Raw genomic sequence first — 24,105 nt, forward strand, 5'->3', positions numbered from 1 at the left:
AGAAGAAGTGAAGTCACAGCAAATATAAATGGTAAAGGCAGCATCACAGCAGTAATGATGCAGTCTGGTATTGATGATATCCTTCTTTCCAGCGTAGTTCACATGCAGGAATCAGGGCCAGATGGGGTGTCCACTTCTTACTCACTTCTTTTGAACTTCCTTTTAAACTTCAGTTGTTCAGTCGTCTTGCCACTTATAATGGGCCACTTGGATATGCGCTGCAGGCAGACTAGCTGTTCTGACTTGGTTTATATAGGCCTAAAAAGTCACCTGACAGTGGTTCTGTCTGCTTAATTAGCACATCTGAGGCACATTCAAACAGATTGTTTCCTACACAGGGTGTTCCCTGCCTAGGTGTCAATGCTTAATGTAATTAACAGTTGAAGCAGACAGGATTCAGATATGGGATATTACCTAAGATTGTTTCAGTTGCATATACTGAAATACACACAGCAATATTATATATATATACTACATCTGAATATACACACACACATCTCCATAGCCCAATCATCCCATAGCCAAGCCAGGGAAAGGTGGGGGTATGTTTGGGGGTGGGATCTCACCTGTCAATTCCTATTTTCTTTTTGTTTTTAACAATACCATTTAAATACCTAATTGTACAGATACAGTACAAACAAGGGAAATAACAAAACCTCCCAAAGATCCCTCTTAAATTGCACTATAAAGTATAGGGGTTAATTATTATTTTGGACAATCATTGGCTTTTAGTGGCAACTGTCCTCCTACAGTGCTGGGAGCGGTTACTTAGTGTACCTTAAGTAGCCAATTAGACAATTGTGTCAGGGAGTAATTAACCCCTATACTTTATAGCAGCCCTGGAGTGCAATTTAAGAGGGATCTTTGGGAGATTTTGTCACTTCCTTGTTTGTATCTGTGTAATACTACCATTCCTTATGTACCGGCTGTGCTTTGATTGAAATTCTCATTATTAAGATTTGGTGAGCGGTCTACCACAAGTTATGTTAAATACCTAATTGTGTGAGATTTGAGCATTTGACAAATTTCCAAAGGCCATGGACTTGCAAGTACTTAGGCCTTAATGTATACGGTGAGATTACATTCTGAGCTGTAGTGCTATTTAGCACTCATTGTTTGCACTGTAATGAATAGGCCCTATGATTTAGAAACAACCTTAACGCGAAAGAGACTAGATCAAAAAATTGGAATAACCGTAGAAGGATTTGTTTACCATAGAAATATAAAAACTTTCAAAATCACTTAAAATATTTATTTTAAAAGACACCAATCATGCACATTAAACATTCTACTTCAATTATTTCACTTTGATCCTAGAAGGGAGTGAACCTCTAAGCAAAATCCCTACACGTTTTCTAGGATACACATATTTCCACTGGGGCATTAGGGTTGGTGTGAGGGTTATTCAAATGTATATGTACATCTTGTTTATTTATGAATTCGTTTACATTTCAGCTCAGCAAATAATGCAGCAGCATAACTGCTATGATGGGGAAGAGTATTATGAGTAAGAGTACTACGAGTAAGAGTACTACGAGTAAGAGTACTACGAGTAAGAGTGCACCTCTTGCATGAAAAGTATGGAGTTTCGGGTCTTCAGCAAGGAATCCGTCAGAATTCACCAGGGTTCTTCTCGGTTAACTCCTCTGTAGACATGGACACATTTTTGGGGCAAATTTGGATCCGCAACGGATCGGTCGGATCCTTTGTCCCACAGATTTCAGCGGATCAGTCTCAAAAAGGGCGATTCGCGTTTTGCGTTTTGCGGATTTTTTTAATCGTTATTAGTACTAATACATTCTGTGAATTCCGCAGCCCGCCGCTGGATCGCTGAATCCGCGGATTGGATTCCAAAAAACTCTCAGCTTCAGGCTGACAGGTCGTATGAACAGCTAAAGGGAGCGCACTACAGACATACTGGTGCATGCATTTAGACAGCACCAATAACAGCACTGGCTTCTTAACTAAAAACGGAGCCACACTATATGTAGTGACGCCCAGACTACTATCGGTTTTGCCTAGTGGGGCGCATACATCAGGCGCTCCAGGCACCTTACTCAAGGAAGGTAGAGGGAGAGGGAGAGTATATAAGGGTCCTAAAACTATTCTGTCTAGATATCACCTGACATATAGGGACGTTACCCTGAAATACATAGCCCCACCTTACACGGCTATTAGCCATAACTACCTAGTAACCCTCCCACGCTGTGATCCCAACCCACTACACAGGTTATATACCTTTATGATACTAATATGGGATTATGATGGGAACATCAGCAGAACCAATACGACAGTATACTAAACAACAGTCTCCCACAAATTGAATCACTCTCATAGCAACACTGCACTACCCCGGTGCTCTCTCTGTGTTTCCAGAAACCACATAGTGGAATTTTAGACATTAAGTCTTTTGTATATATGTTTAATAAATGTGATTTTATAATTGTACATGTATGGCTATGGAGCTATCTCCAAGGATTGAATTTTTCCTAGCCTAACCAACTGGTCTAGCGAGTGCAAATAGGAATCTTTTAGGCCACCTCTGTGACCCACCACCCCTCTTAACTTGACTATATATCCCGTATGCACCCTATTATTCTCTCCCAGTAATATATTTTATTCCAATTTATGGAGAGCGGCAGCCAACCCCTGCTTTGTTATATATGCCACGTATGTAAGTGCAGAGTCAAGATAAAAACGTGATCCCCTTGGAAGTGTGGCCACGCTCCCCAACATGCAGAGAGGTCATCCCCCAGCCAATGGGACAGAACAAAAAGTGCCAGCAAGGGGACGAGCGGGTGCGATTTCAAATGACTATCATCAGAATCCTCGACTAGAGCCAGGCCCCTCTAATTCTTTAGATGATGCTGATTGTGGTATAGAGACGAAGATGCAGACTCAGTACTCCCAGAATACTTTACTTATGTAATTGTTAGCCACTAAATGCCCTTTGTGCCACCTTTCAAACTACAGTATGATTTATCATGATATACAAACTCGCAAGTCTCTCTATAGATTACTGCATCAATGTACTCATTTTTGGGGAGACTTGGGGTCACTGGTTTACTTTCCACTAGAGGAATAATATGCTAAAACATTGACTAAGAGCTTTTTGCTCCATCTTTCAATTTGGGGATTCATTCAAGACAGAGTATATACTGTACAATGCCTGTATTAATTTTTGGGGTGACTTAGTGTCGCTGCGATTGACTCCAGTTGAAAACTTTGGATGTTTGTCGCCTTATCTTGCATAATCATTTTCCGTTTTTCCGTTACATTAAGGTTTTCTCATTGTTTTGATTATTTTATAATTAAATTAAGCATTTATCCAGCCGTTAAAGGATTATTCATACTTATTTCATTTTTTGCCATAGTTTGGTAAAAAAAACAAATTGAGTGTGAGTAAAACGAAATCCAAAACAAAACACGGAAACAGTTTACAACCAACAATTTGTTGTTAGACCCAATACCGGAACTAAAACGCCACGATAATGCTCACCCTTAATTAAGGGGCATATGTATTAAGATGATACAATAAGCTCAATAATATTGCATAATTTAATCACTTTATATCATCATTAAATGTATGAGATTTTACTTCTTGTGTATAGGGAATATTTTCACTGGTGGATTTAATGGCCACAAAAAGAACTGAAAGTGTACAAGGTACAGACGCAAACTTTGATTAGATTAAGTTAGACTGAAGACACATCCTTGCAACCATAGGGAACTTCTTATTGTCTAACTGTATGCCAAAAGTATTCTTCACACAGTCACTCATGGACTTATACTAGTAGGAACACGGGACTGCTCTTGTTATACAGTAGGCTTGATCTTTTATTGGTCTCTAACTCAAGGACTCTTTACACAATACCAAGAAAAAAAGCAGATAACACACACTCAACTGTAGGTAAAAGGGCCATGTTCTTCTGCTATTAAACACGAGTCAGGGATATCATGGAAAATCCATAGATAAAAATGGCATTTCCCTCTGTGTATTGAGCTGCTTGAGTGCTTTTACTGTACTTAAACAGAAAGAGGAGAGAGCAACAATGAAGAATGTCATAATTAAGAGTGAACCTCTAAAATGAATAGCACTTTCATGCTAGGAAGAAGCAAGATACTCAGAATTCATACATTAGGGATTCTGGATTAACTCCTCTGCAGCTGGAACCTCCAGTGACCGGGAGATTTTCCAGGATGCTTTGCCGTTGCTGGACAAAAAACATATGTAATATCTGCTATCGCCTTTAATAAATGTATAGTGTATCCTCTGTTACAGGTATGCATCATGTGACTGCTTCCTAGAGGCTGGATAATAGTTTTGCAAAGCTGCATTATATGGAAAACAGAGAGAAAGACCCGAATGAATCAGAGGAACAGAGAGTGATTATAATAAAAAGAAGTACCTGCAGATGTAGTTCTCTTTACAAGAATCGAGAGGGGTGAGGCAGTTGGGTTTCTCTTTTGTCTCGTAGGAGCACGCCGGGACAATGGTTTGCCTTCTCCGCTCTGCACACGCGGTGTCTTCGCATGGGCAGAAGAGCAGTTCATTGGTGTACTCAGCGGGGACGCGGTCCAAAAACTTTCTCAAGGCCTTGTGGCACTTGGAGCGGTTGCACATGTCCGTCCGAGCCCCACGTCGGATGCACAGGGAGACGTAGTCAGTCCGTAGCTTTTGACATGTTTCATCCACATTGCAGGCTTTAGCAGCGTCCAGGCAGCGGTTAACTTGGGTGACTTCATTCTCAGAACCTGCAAAACGTGGCAGGAGTTAAAGGGAGAAAAAAAGTACACGTGTCAAGACGCAGCTACGGAAGAGAAACAATGCACAATTCATAGTTCTGGAGCAGCAGTGGGTGTTGAAAGGTTGTTGAAATTCTAGATCAGCCACAGCGTGCTGTAGAGCGTGCCGGCCGTGGCAGAGCGTGACATCTCTGCCGGGGTCCCATGCTTCCGTATCAACCCCACCCTCCCCACAGCATTAATTCTACGGCTGCATTCCCGTAGCGTGCTCCGGTGCCGGAGACATCCAGTCTGGCTACATCTGTACTGTAAATGTTTTTAGAAGGAATGTAAATATACAGTATATATACTGAATATTTACATTCCTTCTAAAAACATTCCTTCTATAAACAACTGTATATACTGTATATATATATATATATATATATATATATATATATATATATATATATATATAAAGAAAAAAAGAAAATATAGTAGCATCACTCCCAAAAATGTGTATATCCAAATAATATGGAATATTCTTAAGTGTTTGACTCAAAGATAAATATTGCTGCTATAATAGTACCTCTCAGAAACAGCACTCAACATACAGTATCACCGTAACAATGCAAATAACAACAACGAATATCAATAATACCAGTCCCTTGATAAATCCAATAAATCAGTCTGCCGAGGTAAAGGTGTCTCTGGTAATTGGGGAAGTATGCTGCTCTCAATGGATGAACCACATCCTAAGGAATACCTAATGAGGGGACAAAAGAGAAGAGAGCGCAAGCCCCATAGCATAAAATGTATATTTAATTAGGGGAAGGGGACAGGGGGAGGAGACAAGTGCACTCACAAAGGTGATAATCAGTAGTGCGTTTGTGAAGAATATCACCGCCAGTAGATCCCGCTCGGCTGCCAGAGTCCTCCACGAGTTTGCTGGGAGTTAGACTAACTGAAGATCAGCTGGGGAGTAGGTGGCGAAGCTGGAATCCTCGTATCCTGGTGTGTAGAGCTAATGCAATGGCAGGATCTACTGGCGGGATCTACTGGCGGTGATATTATTCACAAACGCACTACTGATTTTTACCTTTGTGAGTGCACTTGTTTCCTCCCCTTGTCCCCTCCCCATATTCAATATACTGTACGTTTTATGCTATGGGGCTTGTGCTCTCTTCTATTTTCTCCCTGGGTAGTTTTGGGCTATTATTCTGTCCTCCTCCTGGCAGTAATGCCTAGAAAGGGTAGGTTGCCAGGAGCAATCATGGGTTTTCCCCACTCCTTGCAGTGAATCAGTGAAGGTAGTGTCATCAGGTCTTGTGTCCAATTAGAGGCACAGGGGTGGTGCTTACTGGAGCTGTACTTAATGCATTGTACTTCCTGATTTAGTCAGTCTGCCTCTACTGTGAGAGGGGCAAGGTCATATATATATATATATATATATATATATATATATACACACATACATACATGTTAAATATGTTTTCTTTGTGGGGGGAACAAAGGGTAAATGTGATCTACCATCATGTTTTATTTTTTTAAGTTCCAGGCACATTCATTTTTAGAGGTCAACAATAAACTTCATATTGTGATTATGAAATCAGTACAAATGGAGCAGGTATCCAAACTGGGAGTGGTCACATCTTTTCTCTTATAGAATTATATTACATTTTCTAGAAATTATATTAATGTCTCTCAATGATTTTTCTGCTTGGTGTTCTGGCACCTTTTTTCCCTTCTGCAACATATTAATTGCAAGCTGTAATTAAGATGGGATTGGGGTTAATATGTAAAAAGATGAGTGATGAGTTGGATGTCACAGAGGATTCCGTGGTTATATTATTTGTATCACACGTGGGCTGCTGTGGTTCATTTCTATTACGGACCGCAATTGAAGTCAATAACAGTGATGATTTTGTTGGATGAGCATCGCATCCCAAAGCCAGTGAGTGTGCACAGGGGTTTTGAATAAGCGCACATACCCAAAATCATTGTCAATGCACTGGTGGATGTGCTATTACAAATGTAGTGTTACTGTATTGATTTCAGGATACGCTAAGTCTGTATCCCATAAATATATCCCGCAATCAAGCAAGCAAGCAAACTTTTGACTTTAGAGAGATACATCTCTCGGGGGTCATTTATCAATGTCTATCAGCTGCGAAGTGGAGCAGGAAATCTGAATTCACTACTGATTTCCTGCTCTGCCGATGGGTGAGAGCAAGGCCAGGAGTCCCATGCCTGGAGACTGTGGGGGCCCTGAGAGCACTGTAAGTTGCTGCGGGGGCCCTGAGAGCACTGTAAGTTGCTGCTGGGCCTCCTCCTCCCCCTCTGATGCGCACCTGCCCATTCCCTGCCTCCCGAGAGAGGGAGAGATTGATTGATTGGAGAGTTTATTCATGCACTTTGTGATCATTATACACTACCTCCTGTTATTCGTGTACTGTGAGTGGGAGAAGGGTGGGATGGGGGAAGAAAGAGAAGGGTGGGATGGGGGAAGAGAGAGAAGGGTGGGATGGGGAAGAGAGAGAAGGGTGGGATGGGGGAAGAGAGAGAAGGGTGGGATGGGGGAAGAGAGAGAAGGGTGGGATGGGAGAAGAGAGAGAAGGGTGGGATGGGGGATGAGAGAGAAGGGTGGGATGGGGGATGAGAGAGAAGGGCGGGATGGGGAAGAGAGAGAGAGAATGAGAGAGAGAATGAGAGAGAGAGAATGAGAGAGAGAAGAATGAGAGAGAGAGAGAGAGAATGAGAGAGAATATGAGAGAGAGAGAGAGAGAGAGAATGAGAGAGAATATGAGAGAGAGAGAGAGAATGAGAGAGAATATGAGAGAGAGAGAGAATGGGGGGGGAGAGAATCATCCCCCTAGCCATTCTGCATTTGATGGGCCTGCAATTGGGTATTTCTCTTTGATAAATTTGGTGCAGTACTTTTGCACCAGTTTTGGCCCAGATTAGCAGTTGGGAGACGTTGATAAATAACCCCTCAAGTGTCACAATTGGAGCAGATTTGAGACATTGCTCCAAAAACTTCTCAAACTGCACCATTTTCATTTTGCATCACTATTATGTCAATGTATTAGGTGTTTGGCGTCAATCTGGCTCCACTTGTGTTAGTTTTTAATGGCATGGTTTTGGAGTAGCTATGGGTGGGGGGAGTTCTTTGCAGCAATAGTATAAGGAGATGTATCAAAGTTTGCATCAATATAAAGGAGAAGAGGTGTGCCAGCTCAACTCAACAGATCTGAGAGTGTTACTCTCCTCTGCTTAATGTCAGATGTTCCAAGCTCGAATAACAAGCTTCATACATATGGTGCTGGAGTTAATTGTTACAAATGAAAACAAATGGCCCCCACCTTGATACATACTACCATAGTGTTACCCTTATAAATACAAATAATGGCACTCTGTACGCCCCGTGCAGATGTAGCCAATATTACTGCTCCCGTTGATGCGACAAATCGGCTCAAAACTGCTGCGATATTTCCAAATGTGACCAGGCCCATTGAAACAAATGGCAATATCCATTATCAGCATTACACAGCCCATCATTTCATGTGGCATTAGTGACATGTGGAAGCACAATAACATTGGCTATGTATGTACTATCACACTCTGATGAATGGTTTAATGCAATGAGGATCCACCAATTCAATTTCAGTTTCTGATCCATAGTTGTCTGTATGAGAGACGTATTTAGGGCCATAGATGCTAAGGGGTGCTAAACCATAACGTGTCTTACAGCCTATTCGCACCTTACAACAGCATAGTAAATATGGCCATGGTCATCACGGTCACTTACAGGTGATCATTGATGCAATCAACTTGGGAGGGTAATGAAAACGTGGAGACCTCATAGTGCCTATTCCATTCGGAAAACCGGTCTTCACGAAATCACAAGAGATGGCCGCTGCAAAGTGTATTAGCTTTGTTTTGAGTTGTGCCTGCCACTGATAACAAGCAGTAATAACCAGACATTTAATTTAAATGCTTTGGGGAAGAGCGCGGGGTCTCTGCAACCACTGCGCCCCCTTTGAAAAATCTCAAGCCCCCAGTTTCCCCACCCCTGCTCTAGGAAGTTCTCCCTAAGAGTTCTAGGTTTGTTCGGAGTTGGGTCTGCCCCTGAGAAGAACAAAACAAAAAAGCGCTAAATCTAGTGCATTATTTCATGTACAGAAGTTAAAATCACAAGTAAAATGAGGCACCACACTCACAAACAGCCTTGTAAAAACCACGTTGATCTTTATAATGGGGCACAATGTGTCCTAGTCAGCTGTTGGTAATTAGTTAATTAAATGATTACGGGGTTATATAAATCCCTTAATGAGTGTCTAAGAGACATCCAAATAAATTGATTGGATATGGTATTCATGTATAAAAGCTAGATTTTAGTATCAACCACTGTTTGAATTTGTAGATCAAAAAAATCAATCAAATATAAATTGCTTCACAAACATTACTATCGTAACCAGCAGAAAAGGGACCACAGTGACCTCTAAAGAAAGATCATAATAATAGTTGCATCGACAGATATACAATATATACAATAGAATGGTCAACAATATACATCAAATATTAAAATCACATTTTCGGATAAGAATAATAGCAAAAGATGTGTATATATAATATGTATTCTAAAGTACTATAAGATGGATGTTTTTTCAGTGAAGAATGGTAAGTCGAATAATTAGTTTAGACACAGTAGCATCTTGTTGATACAATATAGAGTTAAAATTCCCTAATAAAGGGTACCATGTCTATGTCTTCGTTGAGACCTTTAGGTGTCAAAGTTCGCATAGTGAAAATCCAATACGAGTCTCTCTTACACAATGTAATAAATCTATATTTACCCAAAGGGTTAGAATCAATTATTTCTAGTCAAACAACACTTAAACCCTTAGGATCACTATTGTGTGCAGTCCAAAAAAGTCTAGATACCCCACGCAGCATGTATTAATTAAGGATATTTCTCCTATGCTCTAGGTACAGGGGTGTGCAAACTTTACCCCCGGCGCCCCCCTGTCTGCACTCCCACCCTGCTCGCGCCACCCTCCTTACCATGTCTCCGGCCTCAAATGACACTGCAGGGTTGCTATGACAACGCGACGTCACATGAAAATGACGCTGTGATGCCATGGCGATGCGTCGCCAGAGACAAGGTAAGTGAAGTTGCAGAGGCCTCATGTGATCCCCCGGCATTTCATTTAAATGCCTTGGGGACGAGCGCGGGGTCTCTGCAACCACTGCGCCCCCCTTCAAAAATCTCGCGCCCCCAGTTTGCACACCCCTGCTCTAGGAAGTTGTCCCTAAGAGTTCTAGGTAGTTCTCCCTAAAAGTTCTAGGTAGTTCTCCCTAAGAGTTCTAGGTAGTTCTCCCTAAGAGTTCTAGGTAGTTCTCCCTAAGAGTTCTAGGTAGTTCTCCCTAAGAGTTCTAGGTAGTTCTCCCTAAGAGTTCTAGGTAGTTCTCCCTAAGAGTTCTAGGTTTGTTCTGAGTTGTGTCTGCCCCTGATAACTAGCAGTAATAACCAGATGCCGGGCCCTACATCATGGTGGGCAGTAGACTTCCCTATTAGGGAAAAAGGAATAATATTTGTTCGTATTGATTCCTTCAAAAGCCTTTTTAGATTGCTTAAATCAGCGGTGGCCAACTCCAGTCCTCAAGTGCCACCAACAGGCCAGGTTTTAAAGATATCCCTGCTTCAGCACAGGTGGCTCAATCAGTCGCTCAGTCATTGACTGAGCCACCGGTGCTGAAGCAGGGATATCCTGAAAACTTGACCTGTTGGTGGCCCTTGAGGACTGGAGTTGGTCACCCCTGGTTTAAACCATGAACAGTAGTTCCACTCGAAATCACGTTATGTTGCAGCAGGACAATCTCCAGGTGAGGATTTCAATGATCATTTTGCTATAATGCACCAGTTTCATAGAGAGCAATAGGAGGAGTTTGAGAGGAGTTAAGCAACACAAATATAACGAGTTATGCATCAATGTCTGTATTTTGAGCTATCCTTTTGCATAGCATATATAATTATGCATAATACTAGAGATAGTAGTACCCACAAACTACAAATGAAAAGTCAATTTTTAGCATCAATATTTGTGCAGTCAGGGCCAAAGAATGCTTGTTACATCAATAGTGGTGTGTGTGTGTGTGTGTGTGTGACATTGTTTTTGTTGCACACACGCAGTGACAGACATAGAAAGAATGGTTTGACATGCATCAAGGCACACTCTCAGAAGTGTGATGCGCAGGCCTCCCAGTCTTTTTCTCTAATGTGTTTAAGTCATTGGGTATCTCCAGAACACGCATGTTATAAAGATCAACTGAAGCATGTGAAGTTTCCGCTTTAGTATGAAATGAAATAATTTTCTGACCACGGCAATTTTTTTCCTTGAGCAAACCCCCAAGAAACAGGAACATCTGGTCACTTAATATCTCCATCCATCATAGAAAGATTTCCTTAGTGGCCGATCTTCCGTGTGTTGCCTGGAAGGCACTGTTCGCCGTACATAAATCTACAGCCCTCTGCGTAGCAGGGTTGCACATGCGGTTCTTAACATCCCCTAAGGGAGATGGTTTTATAATTGAAAGCAGGTGGTACATAGACAAGTGCTGGGAGTATCTTGGCTGACTTTGGATTTCAAGGTTGATGTCATCCCATTCTCCTTCCTTCTCCAACTTACTGGGTGGTTGGAGAAATCAATGTGCTATAGTCACTGGAGCCCTAATGCCAGAGTCCTTCTATCCTCCCACCTCATGGATTGATTGGGCTCCCGGTCAGAAATGGGGTGGTCTGCAACAGTTTCTGGCAGGGAAGGGGGATGTGTGTGCTTTTCATCGTATGAACACATGCTGAATTTCAATTTACTCAATTATGGAAGTTCTTTTCCTCTCAAAAGTAAATAGATGTCCCTTATCCATTAAAATCCTTCGCGTTTACAGTTAACAAAACTTGGCTTAAAAACCCTACTCAAGGTACCTTCCCAGAGTGTCTACGGTGGAGAAAAAAACAAACATCAAACAGGCACACACTGTATTCCAACAAGTCCCTGCACTGGGTAGTTTATAACGCAATTGGAGGTACCTGGAAAGGTAGCGACATTACCTTAGCCGCTGCCTCCGCCTTGAAACAGTCCTCTCTCAGCACCAGTGAATCAAAGCTGCAGACGTAGCCAACGCTGTAACAACCCATGGTGCTGTCCCGCAGGTGAAATGATGCGATAACCCTGAATCCTTCACTCCCTCACCTGAATGGCCCCTTTCCCCACTGGTGTGTTGTGTGTCCCGCTGCAGTGCACCCCGGGTTGCAATAACATTGGCTACATGTGTAGTTACTGCATTAGCCCAGCTTGTCTGTGAATGATTTGCAGAGTGAGTATAATGACAAATTATTTACTATTTACTAACTAGTCTTCCGCCATAAGACACACTCCGGCACCTGAAGACACCTTCCAGCCCATTGACTTAAGTAGGCTATAGAAGAAGATGTCTTATGACTGGACTGCGTGTTAAATATGATGCGCTCTCTCGTCACACACATAAGTGTAATGCCACCTAGAATTAAAGTGAACTGATGCCTTTTCTATGTTTTATGCTTAAATATAGAGGATTGATGCTTTAAGAGATCAGTCAGTTATACATATAATCATATAGTTGTTTAAACCTTTAATTTGCAGTGTTCCTGTTAAAGCAGCAGTCCATGCTGCCGATTTTTTATTTAATTTTTCCCTTTAATATGTGCATCAACACAATCCACACAGTGATCAGAACTTAGCTACGTTGCCGATCGATCCGTTCTCCTGCGATCGATCGGCGAAGATTCGGCTCGGGGGTTTCACTGACTGTCAGTGCAGCAGAAGAGGACCAAAGATGCAAAGTTCTGTGGGGAAGATCATGTGACCAGGCAGTCACTAGATACAATTGGTGCGCTGCTAGAGAGAGGGCAGGGCTCAAAAAGGGGTGTGCCAGAGCCTGTCTCAGAAGAGGAAGGGGATGTGACTTTGGAAATGGTTGCTATAGAAACCAAAAATGCATGTCACATTATAATACATTCAAAATGTCATTCAGAATTGTTTAAAAAAAATGCTACAAGTATTTTCTCATAGTACAGAGCTTATTTATTTAAAAAAAAAAAAACACATGTAGGATATGGCTTGAACTGCAGCTTTAAGTTGAAAACCTGCTTAGTTTCTCATGTAAGGGGGTCACCCACGGTTCCCCTGATCTTCCTTTGCCCCCTGCCTTACCCCAGTGGCAGTGGGGGAAGGGGACGGCGACTTCTCCTGGTTGGCGCCGCCATCTGGGCCGGCGCCGTCGGGGTCCTGATGCTCGCGCATGCGCAGATAGCCGCGGCGGCCATGTTGTGGTTGGCGCAAGGTTCGCACAATGCGCAGAGGTTGGCAAGGGTAGTGGTGGCCATTACAAGTGTGCAGGAACTCTGGGAGGTTGCGCAGGCGCAGTTAAGCGTAGCGGCGGCCATTACAGCTTCGCACAGGCGCAGTAGAGATCGCGCATGCGGGCACCATAGGAAAGAGGTCCTGAGTGGACTACATCCCCCAGCGGCCTCTGGGGAATGCCCTATGATCCCTATCACCTGTAGCCAGCCAGCCACTGAGACTTGCAGATTCTCTGCAGCAGGGAATTGGTTACAATGTTGTGTGCAGACAGGGTTTGTCAGTTAGGAGCTGGGACTCAAAGAGGGGAGGGTGTGTTTGTGAAGGGAGGAAAGTAGCCTCCGGCACTAGGCCAGAAGTCTCCCCTTAGGCCCCAGCTAGACCCCACACCCCTTCAGCTTGTGACTGTTTAATCAGTTCAGTCAGGGACACAGCTGCAGTGCTGTGTGGCCTGGCAAGAGTGATCAGTGAGACCAGATAAGGGACTATCTGTGTGGTGGGATCATCCTGTTTGACAGAGGACGCCAGCTGTGGAGACTTCAGTGCTGGACACAGGCGGGTCCTCTTCGGTTGTTTTGCTGTACCCGGGCGCCGGAACCCGGGCAGGTACAGTCAGTCATCAAGTGCACCAACTTTACCAACATTCACTCACTTGGGGTACTGTGGGACATATGGGGCTATTGATATAACGTGTGGGGTGCAAAGCCCTGCGTGGTGACCGGGTAGTTGTGCCTATTAGTGTTATACAGGGACACTGTCAATGTCATATTGTTGAAGTATGTTGTGTTGTGTTATTTGCCATATAGTAAACCCTTTTAGCCATAACCTTTGGTGTGGGCTGGTTACTTTATGGATGTTCCTATACGAGGGCCACTCTACACTCCTAGAATCTCACATAGGTGGAGGCGCTGCTAAGAAACGTTCCAGAGAAGCACCCCAGGTTCCCATCAGCGGAAGCTCAGGCCTCCTGTGAACCTGCAGGTATACGCACCACACCTGGTAACATATAGGTTCCCCCTCACATTCACTATATCTGCGATTGGGGGTGGGGGAATACCCGTTACATTTGGAGGCGCTGCTGAGATCAGTCCTGGGGTGCTCTATTTTATTTTTGTGTCAAATTGTCCACCATGTTCATACCCTCAATCCATGAGGTCCATACTTGGGCCTGCTGGTGTAAAGTACTGCCTAGTTACATGGTGGTAGTAGGGAACGTTCCCAGTCATGTGGATGGGATTGAAATTTGGGAGGCCCTAAAAAAACTCCTGGGCCTAGACCAAGGGTGAAAGCAGATGGATCAAAGGTTTGACATCACTGCCCAGTAGAGTAGCCTATGGATAGCGGCGGGTCAGGAATTATGCAGGGAAAATGGCCCTTGGACTTTATCAGCCCCAGGTGCCCCACCAGAAGACTATCTCCTTGTATATGCAGAAAGCCCTAGCGTAGTTAAAGGGACTGTGCACAAAATGGAGTTTTTCTCATCAGGGAATGCCAAAAGTGAGTCACCCCTAAAATGGCGTCTCCCGCTAAATCAGGAGAGTGCACGTGCTGCTGACTGCCAGCCTGCACAGAAAAGTGTTGCAACAATCTGTCCGGGTTTGGCGTGAAAATCAGAGCCCCTCCCCTGCGATGTGAGTGACTCTGCGCATAGCCAGAAACACCCCTTGAAAGAGTGTGCCGCCCCTACTCTAAATTCCACCAGGGGGAGTGAGCACAGTGAACTGTCAGTAGGAACGGCTGTTCCCCATAAGAAATATACAGGATGCAGCAAACCACAACCTCAGCTACCAGGGGCATGGCGAGCGAGAAAAGTAAGTCAACCATTTCTTTTGTGCCCGTGTCTGCATAATGTGAGGACAGGCGATATGGACTTTGCCTACTACTCATTGCCTAAAGGGTTCCTGGAAGTATCTACTGACGGGATCGCCAGCTTGAGGTGTTTGGGCCCTGATTGTGTATTCCTGGGAAAATAACTTGTTTGGGGAGCTATTTTCTTTGTGAATGGAGCAAACCATCTTGTGTCTAGCCCTTTTCTGCCTACGCTTGAGGAGAGCGGCTTACCTGTGACTTGGGCCCGCTGCACATCGACATCCCTCAGCAGCAAGCGCTGGTGCGGCCGAAGCCGCGGAAGAGTCCCACGGCCGTGGCGACTCCCAGTGTGTCGGAGGGACATCCGGAGACGGGACCGGAGGAAGAGGAACCCATCGCAAGCCAGCGGAGTGGTGAGGAACCTCCTTACTCCCCACAGGCTCCGATGGAGGCGGCCGTGGAAAAGGCCCCAACTAAATCTCATGACCTGACGGGGGCCCGTGTGACACCATAACCGCTGCCATAACTGAACTGAGTGTGAGTCCGTGCGCTCCAACCGAAATGGTCCCAGGACTGGGATCCAATGCTCCCGAGTTTCCAGAAAGTGAGTGGACTGCCCCAGAAGTGCCGGGGACAGGTCCCCAGACAGCCGAGGTGGTAACAGTCAGCGTTCCTGATGACCTGCTGGCCACCATGAATCAATGCAGTGGTAAGGTATCAACCCTTTACCCCCTGCAGGATGTAAGAAAGACTTTGAGTACAGAGACATTGCTAATCGCTCGCTTCCCAGTGGAAGCCTCCCAAGTGCTTGGGGACAAGGACTGTGTTGTGAGTGATCCAGTGAAATTTGCCTCCTTTAAGCGCAACATGGAGCGCTCTGTCCGCCATGTGGTGGACTGCGGAAAAGGTCAAGTCCTCCTGGCCTACCGCATCCATGCCGCGGATGACCGGGTAAAGGAGCTCTGGGAGGTTGCGCAGGCGCAGTTAAGCGTAGCGGCGGCCATTACAGCTTCGCACAGGCGCAGTAGAGATCGCGCACGCGGTCCCCATAGGAAAGAGGTCCTGAGTGGTCTACATCCCCCAGCAGCCTCTGGGGAATGCCCTATGATCCCTGTCACCTGCAGCCAGCCAGCCACTGAGACTTGCAGATTCTCTGCAGCAGGGAATTTGTTACAATGTTATGTGCAGACAGGGAGTGTCAGTTAGGAGCTGGGACACAGAGAGGGGAGGCTGTGTTTGTGCAGGGAGGAAAGTAGTCTCCTGCACTAGGCCAGAAGTCTCCCCTTAGGCCCCAGCTAGACCCCACTCCCCTTCAGCTTGTGACTGCTTTAGGGAAGGCCCCTTAGGTAGGGACTTTGCCCTGTCAGCAGTCAGTTTAATCAGTTCAGTCAGGGACACAGCTGCAGTGCTGCGTGGCCTGGCAAGAGTGATCAGTGAAACCAGACCTATCTCACTACAGATAAGGGACTATCTGTGTGGTGGGATCATCCTGTTTGACAGAGGACGCCAGCTGTGGAGACTTCAGTGCTGGACACAGGCGGGTCCTCTTCGGTTGTTTTGCTGTACCCGGGTGCCGGAGCCTGGGCAGGTACAGTCAGTCATCAAGTGCACCAACTTTATAAACAGTCACTCACTTGGGGTATTGTGGCAAAACCGCGGGACGGATTTGGAATGGAAAGCACGGGAATTTCGCTCATCTCTTGTATTAGCAGCAGAAAGAGAGGGGGTGATGTCACTTTATAGATCAGTAGTGAGACCACACCTAGAATACTGGGTTCAGACCTTTGCTTTGGAAGGTGACGCGTATAAAAAGGGCTTCAACGATGGTGCATGATGAACAGCATAAGACGTATCAGGAAAGACTCAAGGACCATAATATGTGCAGCTTGGAGGATAGAAAGAGGAGGGGGGGGGGGGGTAGGATCGAAACATTCAAATACATAAAGGGTTTCAACAAAGTACAGGGGGGACGTATATTTCAGAGAAGTCATTTTCTGGGGCTAGAGGGTGGGAGGCTCAGGGGAAATGTGAGGACAGACTTCTTCTCGGAAAGCGTGGTGGATACATGGAATGGCCTCCCAGCAGAGGTGGTAGTGGCTCATACAGTCAGGGAATTCAAACATACTTGTGATAGACAGAAGGCTACATCCTAAATACGAAAGAAAGGCAACGATCAAACAGGGTCCGAGGATTTACAGCCGACAGGAAAATGGGCAAAGACGATGGGCCAAGTGGTCCTTATCTGCCGACTAATTCCATGCTTCTACGTTAAATGATTTGTTGCAGGGATATCCATAAAACCTGACCTGTTGGTGGCACTTCAGGACTTAGTCCTGATCTAGAGGGAGTAAGTGACAACGTTGAAAATAAAGGTAAAGTGGATGAACCACAAACAAATTCCTGTGTTATTTTTTTTTGTTTCACGCAGAATAATATCGGCAATGTAACACATTTTTGCGCATACAGGGGTTCGATTCCAAACGCCAGACCAATATTGTAAGCAGCAAGCTTACTGCTGCTTCTAGAGTTTAATGGTGGTGTAGTGGGTAAAGGAAAAGTGTCACCCTGCGTTAGCAGAGCTGACAAGCCCAGAGTAGAGATCTGCAAGTCTGAGATGCTTCACCTTTTAAAATACAATATATTTGTCAAAAGCATAAATTCCCCACCAAAATAAATAAGCAATTTGATGTATATTAGTCAAAAAGAAAATCTCTGATCTTAAATCTTGCTTCAATGTGCACTGTACCCTGTACCTGTTCCCCTTCTGCGCTCTTCTCAACTCCATCTTCTTGCTATTGCAATGCTAATAATATACATATATTATCTCTTGCTGTGCATGCAATGTTTTGTATATAATGTATAACCCAGCTCACTTAATGTAACTATGTATTTGTAACCATGTATTATTTGTCTTAACTCTGTGCCCAGGACATAGTTGAAAACGAGAGGTAACTCTCAATGCATTACTTCCTGGTAAAACATTTTATAAATAACAATAAATAAATAAAATTCTACTGCTCTGTCCCGCCTGAAATCTCTCTCTTACACTCCCCCCTATTGTTGAAACGCTCGTCCCTCACCAACACAAATTATTTGAATTCTTTATCCAAATTTTTATTCGCATTGAATACCACATTTTCAAATATTTGCAAATGAGTTGGTGTTCGAAAAAAAACTTGAAGAATATTCAAAACTGCAAAAAAAAAAAAATTCAACTACCTGTACAATTTTGAAAATTGTTGAATATTCTAAAATTGCTAAAATAATTGGAAGAAATGTAATATATTGAGGAAAATTGAAAAAAAAAACTTGCAAACAATGATAAATGACTTAAAAGGTTGGCGCACAAAAAAGGTGAAAACCATTGCATATTTCAAAAGAATGTAAAAAATTGGAGAATATTTGCCAATTAACAAAAATGTAATAAATCAAAAATGGCAGATTGAATCTTATCACGTCTGCCCATCTCTATTCAATGAGAAGGAATAGGCATAAAGCCAAAAAATGCTGCACCCCAAAATTAAAAGAGTGAAAAGGGTGATAATAAAAACGATTTATTATGCCAAAAATAGGAAAGAGTTACAGTACACTGACATGTTTCGCCCCAAACTGGCTTTATCAAAGTGCATAAAATCTTACCTCCAGCATGGGTTTTTGTATGTCCGTCGAACCAGGAAGTAACTAACTGGATTCGCGTCACATATATCCACGTGATGACGTCAAAAGCGTCATCACGCCAACCCATGTTGTTAAAAAAAACAACATCTCTATTCACCAAGCTCCCAATCTCCCCATCTTTAAGATGACAACAATTTCCATTACAATGAGATAAGTAGAAATAGCCGTGTTAGTCCAGTTGTGATAGTGCAGAGTAAACGCGTAACCTCAGCATTAGCTGATACCTTTTTTATTTAGACTAACAATAGATATTATTATTCTTTCTCTACATCCTCTGCCTTGGATGGCTACCTTAATTTTTTCACATCTATGTTAAGCTCATGGAATCTCTGTAAATCACTATTGCTGACCTGAGCAGGAGAGGAAAACTCTCAGAAGCTTGTTATTACAACGAGGCATGTCCACAGCTGTGTGACATAAACCGTATGACCCGCTGCATATGCAGTTGCCCTCGTGACCCTTCCATATAACCATGGCCTGCCTTGTCTTCCTTCTCTGTCTTTTAGCTCAACTAACATACACCAGGGGGCAGAGGTTTCTTCCCCCAAAGTTTACCCTTTCCAGTCACCCTGACATGACGTGAGCCGCCCACAGCATTATTTCCTGAACCAGACAAAAGCTTTTAAGAAAAATGACAGCAGCAATTTTATTGGCAATTTGCAATTCCCTAAGGTTGGTGATTATTTTTGGTGAAATATTTAAGGGGTCTCATACGTGGCGAAAAGTTTGAATGTTGACATCTCTCCGATAATAAAGTCTTCTTAAAGCTGCAGTGCAAGCAATATCCTACATGTGTGTGTGTTTTAAATAAATCAATTCTGTACTATGAGGAAATACTTGTAGCATTTAAATAATTTGTTTTAAACATTTGTAATGTATTCTAATGTAACAAGCATTTTTGTTTCTATAGCAACCATTTACAAAGTCACAACACTTTTCTCTTCTGAGACAGGCTCTGGCCCTTGAGCCCTGCCCTCTCTCTAGCAGTGCACCAATTGTAACTCGTGCCTGCCTGGTCACATGATCTTCCCCACAGAACTTTGCATCTTGGGTAGTCTTCTGCTGCTCTAGCAGTGCTGTAAAGAACACTGAGCCGAATCTTCAGTGATCGCTTACAGGAGAACGGATCCATTGGCAACTTAGCTAATCACGTGTGCAGATTGTATCAATGAACATATTGAATGGAAAAAAATAAATAAATGTTTTTAAACTGCAGCTTTATCAAACGGCACCGGTTTCATAACCTTGGGGAAAATGCTCCAGGGCTCCCAAAAGTCCATATAGTTATCGCAAGAATATCGGCGAATTTGTTTGCCAAAATTTACATTTGCTGTGAGGTGTTTTTTTTGCATTCACGAATATTCGCAAAATTGTTCGTTAAAAAAAAAAAAACCCCACTCGGCTGTCAAAAACAATTTGAATAATTGCAAATAATGCGAAAATCAGTGAAAGTTCGCAGGTTTGCAGGAAAAACTTTCACTTACAGGGGACATTGTGTAAGTTTGCAAGCAAAAGAAATGGAAACAAATTTGCACGATGTTAGTGATTTTTTTTCGAATTTCTCCTGAAATTGAAAAGAACAAAAAAAAACCCTGCAAACTAGATTTCCCCAGGATTTCAGCCCTCTACAAACAAGAACACCTGGATGAAAAGGAAAATACTATCAAAATGTGCTCATTCTGCATATGGTCTAATCCAAAAGCAGCAGACAGTACAGGTGCAGCTACGAGCATCCGAACACTTGCCTTGGAAAATCTGGGGCAATCTTCAGGTAATGCTGCAACATTTCTGTGACATTTCTGCAGACAGACTAATGGCCCATCGGATTAACACAGCGGGGGTCCCTGGCAGCCCCATTCAAACTGACCAGGAACCCCGCTGTGTTCATCCGATGGGCCATTAGTCTTTCTGCAGATATGTCAGAGAAATGTTGCAGCATAACTAGGAGAATGCCCCAGATTTTTCAAAGAAGTGTTCGGATACTCGTAGCTGCATCTGTAGCTCGATCTCAAAAGTCAAATCAAAGGTTCATAATAAACAATTGTAAAAACTATTTGTAATCTGTTTTTTTTTGTCCCAAAAGGAAAGTTTGGGACTGAAGCAGAAGACACCCAAGGCTTCTTCTGTAGCGTGTTAACCTTTTCTTTGCTGCCCAGGGCACACCAGGGTCCATAAAGTAGACATTTTCAAGTAGTGGATCGCATGGAGTGGTGAACACGATCAAAAAGGAAGTGGCGTCCACTTCATTTCCATTCACGTTACTTGGGGGAATAGAGAAGCTTTCACATGGTCGTGGTCCCAGGAGCCTGGTGTCACTCGGGTGATGCCAACCTTCTGACAGTGGAAAAGTTAATAGAAGCTTTGTATTGTCAATGTCCAGTGCCCTAAAGTTTTTTTCTCTGTCCAACAAGACACAAATCAAATCAAATCAGCTTTATTGGCATGACGAAAGAACATTTCAGTATTGCCAAAGCGTGAATAATAGGGGGTGGGGGACAATAATTACACGAATACTAGGGATAGGGTATAATGATTGCAGGGTATATGGGTAACAGTTTCACACAGGGGTGTGGGGGTTAATGTACGTCTCTCAGCTTGTGGCAGGTGCTGATATAGTGTGCAGCTAGTTCTGCTGTGGCTTCATCTTCTCCCAGGAGGATCGCTATTTTTTGGTTCTCTTCTGTATTATTAAAGTTCTGGATAACAGCAGTGAGTTTCTCTAGGTGGGCACTCTTCACTCAGAGTATTGTGTGCAACGCAACAGGAAGTGAGTTTCATCTTCTACCTCACCTAGCTCACATCTTTGGCACAGTCTCATCTCCCGGGGCTTCCAGTTTTGTCTGTGCCTGCCTGTTTCTATTTCTAGGCTGTGGGCACTTATTCTGTACTGGCTCAGGGTCTGTCTCTGTTTTGGGTCTTTTACATTCAGTAGGTAGGGTGCCAGAGTGTATTCTCTCTGTAAGCTGTGGTAGGTCTCCAGCTTCTTTGAGCGTTGGATATCATTTTCCCATCTTGTCACATACTGCTTCTTCATTTCGTTGGCGATTGAGTTGATTTCTTTTTTCGGCAGGTTGTTAATCTGTGTGGGGTTTTGTCCTTGGAGTGAGAGGACAAGTTGTTTGATGGCACAGGGTTTAGTGAGGAGGTCCTGACTTTGCATTGCTCTGTAGCAGTAAGACTGTGGATGGCTGGTGTTTAGGTGAGCCCAGAATGTCAGTGCTCTCTTCTGTACCGTGAGCAGTAGAGGAAAGCGGCCCAGCTCAGCCCGGCATGCATTGTTTGATGTACTCCTGTGTACTTGGAGAAGGTATTTGCAGAATTCCAGATGCAGTATTTCTGTTGGGCTGGTATCCCATTTTGTGGAGTCTGGGTATGTTACAGGGCCCCACACCTCGCTGCCGTATAGAAGGATGGGTGTGATGATGCTGTTGAATATTTTCTCCCAGATTCTTATTGGTGGTTTGAGGTGGTACATCTGTTTCCTTATTGCATAAAATGCTCTGCGGGCCTTCTCCTTCAGTGTATTTATGGCCAGGTTGAATTTCCCCGATGAGCTGATTGTCAGACCAAGGTATGTGTAGCTCGTTGTCTGTTCCAGTGCTTTGTCGTCCAGTGTGAATTGAGATATGGTTGGATGTTTTTTTGATTTTTTTTGGAATACCCTTATTCTGTTTTTTTCTAGGTTCACAGAGAGTGCCCAGGTCTGGCTGAATTTTTCTAGTATTGCCAGTTTCTGTTGGAGGCCTTGTTCTGTTACACTCTTACTGTAGGTATTCTCCAAGAAAGAGATGGTCCAAGGGCTGACTGGACTTCTGTAGGCTGCTGTTCCAACATAATCTGATATTGGCTGTTATATTTGTAGATAAAGCAGATCCTGACCGTCCGTGTAATCTCAGGAAAAATCTGTACGTCTCCTAACTTAGTACAAGCAGTGATTGAAGTGGCTTAAAAAATTATTGGTACTGTGCCTGAAATGTATTAAACATTGGTAAAAAAAAAAAAAAAATGCAATTTGTACCATCTATACTATAATTCTAAGTTGGATTCCGTTTTCCGTTCGTTTGAATGTCAGAAGCATCGAAATCTCACAAACGGCACCACGTAGCACCACAAAACTTTCACTGTACATTCTGCCGCGGATTTGTAGGTCAACATAACTATTTTGAGCTTCCAATGTCATTCACATCCCAAGTTATGGACATTCTAATGTCCAGCAAATTTCTTACTGCAGGAACAGAGGGGCGGGGGCGTGGCTACTTAGGGAGGGGGCGTGTCCTTGCCTGTGACAGAGCAGTATGTGTCATGTGCAGTGATTCTTAACCGGGGCTCCGTGGAGCAGTGTCCCTGTCCCACCCCTCCCCCTGTCCCTCCCCTCTCCTCCTCCTTCCTCTGAGCTGCTCTAGCAGCCCAGCACTTGGGAGGGGGAAAAGGGGGCGAGAGGCTGCTGTTCTCCTTACATGTGAGCTGAGGTAGGGAGATAGGCAGCTTTTTCTTGCTGCAAACTTTGTGTGTGTGTGTGTGTGACACTGTGTGTGTGTAAGTGTGACACTGTGTGTGTGACACTGTGTGTGTGACACTGTGTGCGTGACACTGTGTGTGACACTTTGTGACACTTAGTGACACTGTGTGTGTGTGTGTATGTCACTGTGTGTGTGTGTATGTCACTGTGTGTGTATGTGTGTGTCACTGTGTGTGTGTCACTGTGTGTGTGTGACACAGTGTGTGTGTGTGTGTGTGTGAGATACAGTGTGTGTTTGTGTGTGACTGTGTGACTGTGTGTGTATATATATATACAGTGTTCGACAATCATATACATTTACACGCACGGGGCGAGTGGATTTAACCTCCGGGCGAGTAAATATTGGCCCAAGCAGCACACGTGTGTTTTTTTTAAATTTCCCGCGCTCGCGCTGCTGTTTTTCCCCCGCTCGAGCTGGAGAAAAAAAAAAAAAGCCGGAGGCGGGTTCATGTTGTTGGGGGAGATTACGCCGCCTCCGGCTCCCTGAGCAGTGCCTTCGCTCCTCCCCCGCCTCTCAGCAATACTTTCCATCCTCAGCGCTTTCACTCCTCCCCCTTCCGGCAGCCAGCCCCTTCCGCGCCTCTGTCTGCCACAGGCCCCTGCAGGGCCATTTGTCGCCCCCCCCTCCCATCGGACCATCCGCCCCCCCTCCCATTGGGCCATCCGCCCCCCCTCTCCCATCGGGCCATCCGCCACCCCCCCACCCCAATCTCTCCTGGCTTCCGTGACCCCCCTCACCACAATCTCCCCCCCGACACCCCAAATCTCCCCCCTCACCACAATTTCCCCCGAGACCCCACATCTCCCCACTCACTCCCGATCTCGCGTGGCAGCTCCGCCAGGTCGGTGACCCGGAAGGTCTCCTCCACCAAAAGCCACTGAGCTGAGGCTGCCGCCGCCCCCATGTCCCGGCGTGTCTGACACCCGGTGACCCGCAGCGACAGCCGCCGTGTGTAGGATACCAGAAGTGTCACA

The 24,105-nt window shown here is 44.3% G+C and overlaps 1 protein-coding gene across 1 annotated transcript in view; it reads right to left on the reverse strand.

Annotated features, from left to right (window-relative positions):
* The window catches only part of GFRA4 (GDNF family receptor alpha 4), a 470,610-nt gene that overhangs the window by 14,972 nt on the left and 431,533 nt on the right, over positions 1-24,105 (reverse strand). Inside the window, exon 5 of the mRNA XM_075572672.1 lies at positions 4,410-4,755. Within this exon, the coding sequence (XP_075428787.1) occupies positions 4,410-4,755 (346 nt within the window). The remainder of the gene's footprint in view (positions 1-4,409; positions 4,756-24,105) is intronic.

This window comes from Ascaphus truei, chromosome 1, assembly GCF_040206685.1.
Source record: "Ascaphus truei isolate aAscTru1 chromosome 1, aAscTru1.hap1, whole genome shotgun sequence".
Lineage (NCBI taxonomy): Eukaryota > Metazoa > Chordata > Amphibia > Anura > Ascaphidae > Ascaphus > Ascaphus truei.